Source organism: Glycine max, chromosome 1, assembly GCF_000004515.6.
Source record: "Glycine max cultivar Williams 82 chromosome 1, Glycine_max_v4.0, whole genome shotgun sequence".
Lineage (NCBI taxonomy): Eukaryota > Viridiplantae > Streptophyta > Magnoliopsida > Fabales > Fabaceae > Glycine > Glycine max.
The window spans coordinates 7586049-7598063 of NC_016088.4; the positions used below are offsets into that span (position 1 = coordinate 7586049).

Sequence of the window (12015 nt, forward strand, 5' to 3'; positions counted from 1 at the left end):
TCTTCTTTTTTTCTGTTTGTGTGTGTGTGTGAAGGTAGGAGTGTAAAATAATTGCAAATTCTAAATTAGAAGTTAGGAAAATGTTTCATCATTTGGCTTTTGTCCTTATTACCTTTGTGGGAATGGAGAAACATCTATCTATTGCCTATCATAAAAGCAATGTTTCCTTGACAAATGTCATCCTCTCATTCCTTAATTTCTTGCCCAAATCAATCCCACTCTTCTACAACAACTATCTGGTTACAAATTAATTAATATTGTTGGTGTTGGTTACAATGGGCTAGGAGCTGGTTTCATTCTACTATAGTGTCAAACAAACAACTAATGGCTTCAAATATTAGTTACCATGAGCCAGGTCCTACTTACACCCTATTGCTTCTGCTTTGATTTGATCATTCGCCGCCAAATTTGGCTTCTCATCCGTTTCCACACAAATTTGCAGCCATTGTGTCAAATCACTTTTCATTTAAAATTTAATTTCATCTCTCAAAGGTCTTCTAAACCAATAAACCTTAATTACTTGTTGTCTCTCTCGGCTCACTCTCTCATTTTCTCGGTTCTCATCTTCCCTCAATCCATATAGTAAGTTTCTGGTGCTTTTTCCTTCTTCTTTTTCAATCTTTTTTCCTTCTATTTTTTCTTTTTCAGTGATTTTCTTTTCTCCATCGATAGTAAATTTCTGTCTTTGTTATAGGTGCTGGTCTAAGCGAGAATGTCTCGAAAGGTTAACAGTATTGCAGACATTGATGACTCCAAAGAGACGTGGAAACTGGGTGTTCGAATAACCCACCTATGGACTAAACAGAGGTCTCCGAAGCCCTTTATAGAAACGATCTTTCTTGACAACAAGGTTTGTCACTGTAGTACTTTTATGCCTCTGCAAAGTGACCTAAAATTAATGGTTTGCGTTGTGTGCTATGAGCAATGTTTTCTGACACTCTAAATCTGCAATAGTCAGTAATTTTAAGTGGTTTCACAATCTTAAATGGTTTCCATGCATGAAAATAAGTGTTAAAACTGTTGTGAAGATTGTCTACTGCAAATTAATTGGTTATAAAGATTTTCTTAATGGCTTTGAAAGACACAAAGTTTGTGCCTTTTAGCAATATCAGCCCCATTCAGCATTAAATGGTGAAACAGTGAGGTCATTAACTCTATGACGGTATTATTTTAGTTTATTCTCTTGACAGTTATGAAACTTATACACTATTTTTTTATTATCTCAAATTGGATGTTACTAATAGATTTTTTTGGTTGTGCATTCATTTAAATATTATCTTTGTGTTTCGTGTGTTGTCTTGGTGCAAAATGTAGGGGGGCAAAATAGAAGCTTGTGTAAAAAATCCACTTAGTGATAAATGGGAAGCCATGCTGATAGAGGGCAAAACTTATTTTGTCCAAAACTTTGAAGCTGAGATGAACTCATGCCATTATAGGGCAACAAATCATCGTTAGAAGCTATCTTTTATCAAAACAATCATTGTGAAGGAAACAAATATTGTAGATATACCTAAGGATGTTTATAGGTTCACCGAGTTTGAGCTAATTACAAACAAGGCTGTTTCATCTAATTACCTTATAGGTAATTTTGTTTACATATGCAATCAAGTAAGATTTTGTTGATTTTTATGAAATAAGAATCTCTAACTAATATTTATTTTTTTATTTCATTAAACATTTTAAAAATGCAGATATCATTGGTGTGACACTTTCTATTCCAATATACATATAAATAAGAAAAATATATAAAAATATAAAATTTAATTAAAGTAATTTTATTTAAATCACGTAAATAAATTCACATGAGTAAAAGGATCACATTCGCTTCACTATTATTAAATAAAACTTATTAAAAATATTTTTGTTTCAAAACAAGGCATTCAAGTTTATAAAAGAACTCAAGTTAAGCAGCAAAATAAAATAAAGTAAAATAACATATTCAGAATATCATGTAATTGAAACAGAAATCCATGTTTCAATGTCATATCCTATCATAACATTGTGTCTCAACGTCCTCTAGCACAAGATTATTTAAAGTCATCCACCTAGTCATTTGTTCCCACGAACATAAGGTTTGAAATCATCATAGGATTCAAATACAAACAACACATAAGAAGTGAATTATCACACTCCTAAAGAGGTACAGATATACGAAGGCACATATATATATAATATAAGTATAACAAGTTCAACGTAGCACAATTCATATCATTTTACCACTCATTATGTAACATCACTTGTTCCAAGGATTTAATCACAAAAACACATTACACACCTTCACATTAATCACGTGCTTAGAACAACACAACTCAAGTATAATACAACATCTCACACTCACAATTCATTATCCACCATCACGTAACAAGTTACAATGATTATTACACAAATGTTACGCAACAGATTCACTAACACTCAATCTTATATACAACGCGGTATCATGTCAGTGAAAAATCTCGTTGGACGCCTAGGAGTACATGACAAGACAGATCACACATTGGTAAGTCGGGTCACTCTCACTAGGTAGAATCATAGGGAGACCAATTAGGGCCACACTGTTTTGCGAGAATGCTTCAACCATGTGGGATCGGCATAGACTTAAAGGAGCACTCAAATCGGGTGTATTTATCCCAAAGGCCTAGACTCTGAAGAGTCCGTTAGGGTTTCTCCCTCTTGATTCAAGTCTAACCCAGAAAATATTTTAACACACAGACTCTATTTATAAATTATATAAAACATGCGACTCTTCAATTGTTCACAAAATAATTTTAACTCTTCGTGCCTTAAAGCGATTAAACTCACCACAGTAAATTTCATCATAATACTTAACGCGCATTAACTCGTTGCTCTTAAAGGGTTTTACAGTTGTGTGATTGTACGGTTCATAGCTCACAACTCAGTGCATTCAATATCTCAATACACATGTATCTTATAATTCAACACATTCAATTTATCACATACACACAATCTCAATCACAATGTTATAATCCCAAAACATGTTATCACACCTCATGAATTATATACACATCATACAATATTAATATATATGACACAAACACATATTTTACCAATGAACTATGCAATACACACAACTACTCAATTGTTTTTAAAATTATTTTAACTCGTTGCACCTCAAAGTGATTCAACTTGTCAGGTTCCCGCAGTGGATCCCACCACAATATTTGTCGCCTTTAAAGGGTCTCACAGTTGTGTGATTGTACGGTTCATAACACACAACTCAATGCGTATAAAATCTCAATATACATGTATTTTATAATTCAACACATACTCAATTTATCACTTACAGACAATCCCAAACACAATTTCATAATCTCAATATAACAATTAATCACGTCTAATGAATCATATACACATTATACAGTAATAATATTTGTATGGCGCACATGCACACACACACGCATCACACCCCCCCCCCTCCGCGCACACACACACTCTCACACTCACTTTCACTCACTCACTCACTTTTTCTCTTTCTCTCTCTCTGAGAAACCCAAGGTATGTTACAGTCAATACGTTTGAAGAAAATGCGACAATGTAAATAAGTCAATCTAATTTATATATTTGTTGTGGTAGGGACCTATTGTCATTTTGTTGCAACGGTCTAAGATCAAAGAGGGAAAATTTTATGTAGTAATAAGTTAATGCATATAGTATTTGTCATTCTATTCATGAATTATATTGATCTTGGTCTATTGTGATTTCATTACCAAAGTTTGCACATTATTATATTGGCATTCAAAACTCAATGTATAGGTCACAGCTTTATATTAATGAAGATATCAAAGAGATTAATGATTTCTTGAAAAGGTATTTCTTATTTTGATAGTTGAATGGTGTTTTAGGATTTACTAATGCTATTAACATTGTGTGTATTTATTTAATGTAGTTTGGAACCAAGTGATAACTATGATGTTTGCTTAATTCAAAGAATTGTTCATATATCTCAAAGCTTTCTTTGAGGATAAGTTTTTTTAGAATTTTTAGGTCATTAGTTTAAGTGAGCTGGCTGAAATCCAAAAGCTTATCATTAAATTGTATAATTACAACATATTATTTGAAATTTGGGCTTAATATTTAGTCTGTTGGAACTATATTGACAAATTTTTCTTGGTTCATACAACAAGGTAACTTTGTAATTGTTGAAACTATTGAAAAGGTTTTGGTAGCCAATGGTTGGTGTTATGAAGGTTGTCCCAAGTGTAACATGAAATGCGAAGAGAAGTTGTTCCCTTTCATTTGTGTTGGATGTCAGAATGAAAATTCAAGTACAGTGCTTAGGTAATTAATTAAAATTTCCATTATGTGTTTTCAATTTTTAGGAATTATTGATACATGGGTGATGAGGTTCAGGTTAGTTGTCAAAGTACTTATTAAGCAATTTGTTTCTTTGTATAGGTTTAGGTTGGAAGTCAAAGTCTCACACCATAATGATTCTTTAAAGTTTGTCATGTGGAATAAAGAGTTCAATCTACTTATTAACCAAACTGATGCTGCCATCAAGAATCAGTTGATTCAAGAGGTATGGATATGTCAAGAATGAGTTTCATTACCAAATATCACTACCGTAATTTACACATTAAACTCTCCCTAATATGCATATCTCAAATATGTTCATGTGGAACGAAAAATTTGATCCAATGTCATTTCCTGAGGCAATTGACAAAGTGCTCAAAAGACAATTTGTTTTCAAAATTAAAGTTGTTCCAAACTGTTTTTGCTTTTTTGTTATGGAATTATGTGAAGATAAAGAACTTACTGCATTAGCACTGAAAAAAATTGGAGGTCCTCAAGTGATTCAGGTCATGAAATATTGTATCTATATATATAAAGTATAAGTGTGAAACAAATTTTATTGTTGTAGTTAAACTCAAACATTTGATTCCAACTATATGCAATACTTGTCTATCACACAAGCAGAAAAGTTAGTTTCCTTTGGGTACAGCTTTGATGATAGTCAAATGAGTGTATGTTTCTTATAATTAGGTTTGTAGATCTATCTGGTCAACAAAATGTGATATTTGTATTTTATTTCAAAATATGCAACAAATTGTATCTAGTAGTGCAAACTATGATCCTGAAATGTTGGAATCTTTCAAACCAACCAAAAGGTTATCCTCTGCATCAAAGTTTCATGATGTTAGTGTGGAAGATCTTGCTTCTGTTTAGCTTTCCAGCTCAAAGTTCTCTAAATAGATTAAAACTAAATGAACGAGAACCCAATAAATATATTCATATGAGAACAGAAGTTAAGAGTAAGAAAAAAAGTAAGAAATAACACAGTTCAGTTGCCACATTTTAATCAGGATGACAAATAAAAATGGTTTTCATCTTCAAAGTTATTTTTTTCTTTCAAACAACATGTTAACATAATTAATCTTTTGTCACTCCATATGATAGATTTTAACTTCCTGTTAACCAAAACACAAATAAAAGGTCTCAATATACGAGTATATCTTTGCATTCATAATATGACTAATTTGAATATGTCAAATTGAAATAAGTGGGTCTTTGCATGTAGTGTCATGATAACCGAGAGACATTTGTTTTTTTATGAATATTTTACTTATTCATAATTATATTAAGTGATTTGACAACACATCTTTACCTAAGGCTATTTTTTTCATTTCCTGGCTATAATAGACTATTTGTGCCCATCTTTGGTTAGCTACTTTTGTTCTCTCACGTGCATCAAGAAAAATAGAGAGTTGTAGTTGTTGTGTTTTCTTCTCTTTTGCTATTTTCACAAAGTTGCAACAAGGGGCTTCTCTTGCTTCTCTCTTTCAATTTTTCTTCTTTAGATAGAACCTGCTCATTTCATCAAGAAGCAGGTATGATCTTTTAGCATTATATTTAAACATTACTTTGTGTCTTTCTTCTTTAGTGATTTCTTTAGTGTTTAGTTTCTGACCTGGTCTCATTTCTCTACCTCATTGTTACTTATTATTTGTGTGACCCCTTCTATCCTGACATATATATAAATAAATAAAATATATAAAAATATTGGTCAACAAATTCACGTAAGTAAAAGGTTCTCATTTACTTCACTATTATCAAATAAGTCTTATTAAAACATATTCGGCTCAAAACAAAATCGTCAAAGTTTACAAAAAAAATGTTTTGTTAAATCAGTGAGATAAAATAAAATAAAATAATATTATGCAATAAAAATAAAAACTCCTCTCTAATGTCACATCCTATCAGAGCATTGTGTGCCAATGTCCTCTGGCACGAGGTTTTTTAAAGTCATCCACCTAGTCATCTGCTCTCACGAACACAAGGTTCAAGATCATCACAGGATCCAAACACAAATAGCACACCGGAAGTGAGTTATCACACAAAAAAATAACAAAAAAATAAATAAGATGTAATCAAAATAAATTATGGAAATATTTAATACATAACTCAACTTAATACAACCCATGTCACTTCACCACTTTATCTTTAAAATTCATTTTTCAATCATTAATCACATTACATATGAATTACACATGAATTACAAACTAGAGTCAAGATGCAATAACACCCATCAATTTCATAATAAACAATTAAAAAGTATTATGCAACAATTATACTAAGACTCAAGCCTACATGCAATGTGGTACCATGTCAGTGAAAAATCATCTTGGGCGCTTAGGAGTACATAACAAGACACACTACACAATGGGTATGTCAAGTCACTCTCACTAAGTAAAATCATAAGGTGACCAGTCAGGGTCACTCTGTTTTGCGAGAATTCTCCAACCATATGGGATTAACATAGGTTTAAAGGTGCACTCAAATCGAGTGTCTTTACCCCCAAGACTTAGACTTCGAAGAATCCGTTAGGGTCTCACCTTCCTGATTCAGGTCCAACCCCTAAACCAATTTTTGCAAGCAGACACTGCTCATGAATTATACAATACCCATGATCTCACACTCGTGTTTCAAACACGTTTAACACATTGCGCTACAATTTAACACTGATTTCTAATTAAGAAACCTACATTTTCCCTTTAACACTACGCATCAACATTTTTCTCAAGATAAACACTGGTCGGGTTATTTCATAATTCACAGCTCACAACACAAGTAATGTCACATCAAGTGTTAACCACACACTTATTCACAAATAACACTCATGTTCACAACTTCACATCTCATTATGTCACAATCAACCATCGTATGTTTACGTGTATCTCGCAATTTAATACATTCAACTTTTCACTTATACTCAATCTCCATAACAATATTATAATTTCAAAGTAATATATTATTCTACAATTCATCATATATTCAGTTTATCACTTATATACAATTTCAATCACAATTTTATAATCCCGATATAATAATTTATACAAAAGATTTATCACAACATAAAGAGTAAAACCTCTCAAATAATTTCACACAATTATATCAAAATCAATTAATCAAAATCATAGGTATAAAAAAACGAAAACACCAAGAGCACTCAATTTTACCAACCAATTCGCATCAGGACATCAATATCGTATTTATAATCATAAAGGAAAAATTATAATTCAATAAACATCCCAAAATAAATCCCAAATTAATCCTCTAAGGATCCCTACACATGTTCATTCTAACCCCAATTGCGATAAACTCATCTCTTACCTCTAAGCGGGCTCACATGTGTATTGTGAAAACAATAGCGGCATCTCTAGTGGTTTCCTGAGATTCCTCAAGTTTTTCGTCTGACTGTTCTAATAGGGTTCCCAAACATTAGAGAGAAAGAGAAAGGATTGAAACCTCCATTCCACTGTCTACGTGTGATGATTATTTCTCCCTCCACAGATAATATCTATCAAATCCCAATGGTGAAGATGTGGATAAATGAATCGTGAATCACATATCATAATTTCATGACAATCCAACGGTTAACGAGTCCGGGATCGCAGTTTTACTGAGACAGTTTTGGGTTTCTGCGGGAAAAGAAAAAGCTACGATGCAAAGGATATTTCTCTCAGCTTCGACATGTTTTCGTAATTCACAACGGTGAGAATGTTTGAAAATTATTTCCTAACTTGAAGCTCAAATTTCACGACGATCCAACGGTGAATGAATATGAGATGGTCATTTTTCTGAGACAGGTTTGGTGGTATGCGGGAAAAAGAGAGGGTTTTGGGAGAAGGAGAAGGGAAAACGAAATTGAGAGGAAGATGAGGCGTAGAAGCTATCGTCAGTCCGAAAAATTGACCTAACATGTCTCTATTTATAATTAGGGTACTCACAACCTATGATTTACTTTATTTATTTATTTTTATTATTTTATAAAAAGAAACTCTATTTTCTTTCCTATCAAATGAATAAATAAAATATCTTTTTTTCTCTCAAACCATTATTTTAATTGATAAATTTATTTCTCCTTATTTATTTAATTATAAAAATCTCATCATTTTTCTAAAACTCTATTTATTTATAAATAACAATCATTTTTAAATTAGTTTACGAAAAATTACATGTCATAATAGCTTTGTCATATAGTAAGGTAAATATTGACTAGGGCTTCTAATTAATTTTGCGCATTTCATTATTAGTTATTCACAATTTATATCTATGCCCAAATGTAAAAACAATTTTTGACATTGGAAGTAATGGTAAAAACACTATTAATAAAATGAAGTAAAGATTGACTTATTAAAGCCCATTTACAAAACAAGTTATATACCCTTGGCCTGCCAAATACATTTGGCTCTCTCTATCCAGAAGCATCCATCCTTTTCCCTATTTTGAATTTCAATCCTTATTTATTAAAGTAAAACCTCATATACTCATACAATGATACAAATCAGCACAAATCCCTCTATATCAGTTGTCATGGATTCCTTTACCTAAAGTTAAATTTTCGAAGTCACAAAAATATAGGTTAGATATCTCAGGCCCATTTTGTTTTGCATTTCATCTTTAAGGTGTTGCTACGCGCACCCAACAAAATTACTGTTAGTAATTTTGCATTTTTTCCAATTTTGCCCTTTCATCATACGGATGTAGTGACTCATATAAATGTAGCCCAATTCAAAAGTTTTTTTTAATATTCTTTGAAAAAAAAATTGTGACGAATTCATTTAACCTGTGACTTTCATGTTATTAACATAACACTTTAACCAATTGAACTAATGAGCCAATTACATTATAAAATAAATAATGCTGATATACATAACACTAAAATTTCTAATGTACATTTAATGCGCATGTAAATTTAAATAATAAATTTTGTGACAATTAATTTTGATATAAATCATACGAATTATTTAATCCGTATATTTTTTTTATAAATAAAAAATATTTACTATTGCAAAATTTAATATATATTAAATTTTTTAATAGTAAAAAAATTTTAATGCACAAATGATAATTTAACATACTTTTTGGGCATTAATAAAAAATGATGGGTGCACCTAGCAACACCCTTCATCTTACTGCAAATTCTTCATAGCCAGATGGAGGAAGAGAGTAAAGAAAATCCAATACCAGTAGACAGGTGATTAAAGAGGAAAATGACAATGAATGAAAAGCGAAATAGTTCCTCATGAATGGCAAAACAAAACTATTAGCTTCCTACTACAACTGGAGTTGCTATTTCTTTTAAAAAATGCATTTTTCACAACTAGCTCTAATGAATCACCCATTATAGAATTGGGGAGTAGTACACGACTAAGAAATCAATTTGGATGTAGAATTCTGATGAGGACATGATAAGGACAAAGGGCAAGGAACCTTTAGAAGGACTTGGAAGACCTATGCCATGGGCTAGAACAAAGAAGGCCAAGGAAGCTCTTCAACAAGTGTTAGCCATGTTATTTGAATTTAGGTCCAAGTTACAAGTGGAGAAGCTTCGGATTGTCAATTGCACCATGTTCCAAGAAGAGTAGAGGGTGTCACCTTTGTTGAGTGGTTTTATTAGCATTTTGTTAGTTGAAATAAAGGTCCAAACTTGTGTTAAAGTGGTTGTCAATTCTCTTTGGATTTTCACCACCTATGGACTTGTTTTAATTTAAAGAAATTAAGGTTTAATAAGGTGGAAACTCTAGGCTTGTGGTTGCCTCTTGGCTGACCAAGAGCAAAGGATTTTTCCACATGTTTTTATGTCTTAATTCTAGTTTAATTAGGTATAATGACACCATCAATTGTTGTTATTGGTGATCATTTGTCTTAATTCTAGTTTTAATTAGGTATAATGACACCATCAATTGTTGTTATTGGTGATCATTTCATCTTCTCACTTGTGTAACCAACTTGATGTCATTCTTATTTGTGGGTTGCACATTTTCTAATAAAAAATAGACCTTGAATTGAGTTTTAATCATCTTTTAAAGTGTGAGAGTGAATCTCCTTAGTTACTTGAGTGATTCAAAAAATTAGTTTATCAAGGAACATCACCTTGTGTGTGACACTAATTCCGAAGGAGTGATTCTTCCAACCACCTTCTTCATTCTCCTTATCCATTCCATTTTCTGAATTTCATACCAAAACAAAACTTTGAAGATCCATCCTCAACCCTTGTGCAAATGGATTTACATCAAACTCCCTTGAATGACATATCATCTATAATTTTGAATAACGATTTTGCAACATTTAGCTTGAAAAAATCATCTTCAGACATACACACACAGCCAAGCGAATTTCTATGTCAAAGTAACTAGAGAAAAAATTCACCGGCATGTCAAAAATGCATGTTGACCTATTGAAGCAATTCAACAATATCAGCTCTAGCTCTGCAAACACTGAGCAACATGGTGTTCATATTGAAAACCAACAATCTAAGTCAAACGGTGTTCAAGGTGAAAAATTTTCAAATTGAAGAAATTTTTGTAAACCAGGGAAGCATGTCATTAGAGAAAATCAATTTATGTCAAAACACATTTCATTGACTCAATGTATCAAATTTGGTGTTACAAACTCAGGTAACATTAGTTGTTATCCATAATTGGTGTTTAAATTTACTACTATAATACATACATACATACATACATACATACATATATATATATATAATCATTAAACGCTTTTATTATTTATTAGACACATGAATTTTTAACTGATGATAGAGCATATGAGGAGGCTGAAGATGATGGGGACAATGTACAACTTGATCCAGCAATTGAGATAAACACAGAAGATTCAGTTAATAATTCTACTATCATTACCAGCTTACTCCCTTTATAAGCCAAAGTTATTCCTGTTATTTTCTTATCCAAAGGATATATGGATATTGGAGATCCACAATTTGAATGTCAACTATGTGGTGCTGCCATGTGGTTACAAGAAAAAAATTAGAAAAATACAAAAACCAAGAATCCAAATTTCTACCTCTGTTGTGGAGTAGGAAAGATTCAACTTCCTCTGCTGAAGAGAGCACTAAATTTTCTTCAACGTCTCCTATATGATCAGGACTCCAATGAAAGCAAGAATTATCATAAGCACATTCATTCTTATAATATGATGTTTTCTTTTACATCACCCGAAGCAAAATTTGACAACTCATTAAACAATGGGAGGCTCCCACCATCATTCAGAAGGCAAGGTCAATTCTGTCATCTAATTGGCAGCTTATTGCCTCTGCTTGGACAAGCTTTCACATTCACTCGGCTATATATCTATGATACAAAAAATGAAATACAGAATCATGTAGGAAGACTCGGGTTATTTAGTTATATCATTGTATAAATTTGATTTTTAATGTTTATTTCAATTGTTCATACTAATAGTTGATATTAATATATTTCTGAATTGAATTTAACTTATTTCTAGCAGTAAGGGTAGCAGTATTACCCAATAGATTGTATTGAACTTAAAAAATAGGCTTGATAAGCATAATGTATTTGCAAAATCTTTCAGAATGACAAAGGAAAGGTTTACAGAAAATGATGTCAATGATTTGAGATTAAAGTTGATTTTAGACAAAAAAAAAAATGGATGGAAGAATTTATAACTTGCTTACAGTCTCTGAGGTTACTACCCTCATTGTAGGTGATGAGGAAATTCCAATGAATAGGGACA

At 31.8% G+C, this 12015-nt stretch overlaps 1 protein-coding gene across 2 annotated transcripts; it reads left to right on the plus strand.

Annotated features, from left to right (window-relative positions):
- The first annotated feature begins 197 nt into the window (after positions 1-197).
- LOC102660841 (uncharacterized) lies at positions 198-11720 on the plus strand. 2 transcript variants are annotated; one of them, XM_026127858.2, is made up of 5 exons: positions 198-582; positions 695-850; positions 4175-4296; positions 4414-4537; positions 9693-11720. In XM_026127858.2, exons 2-5 carry the CDS (start codon positions 713-715, stop codon positions 9885-9887), a joined length of 579 nt encoding a protein of 192 aa, XP_025983643.2. In that variant the 5' UTR covers positions 198-582; positions 695-712; the 3' UTR covers positions 9888-11720. The 2 variants fall into 2 exon arrangements, 1 of the variants encoding a protein (XP_025983643.2); XR_412685.4 differs by lacking the exon at positions 9693-11720 and having other exon boundaries at positions 4143-4296; positions 4414-4932.
- The last annotated feature ends 295 nt before the right edge of the window (positions 11721-12015 follow it).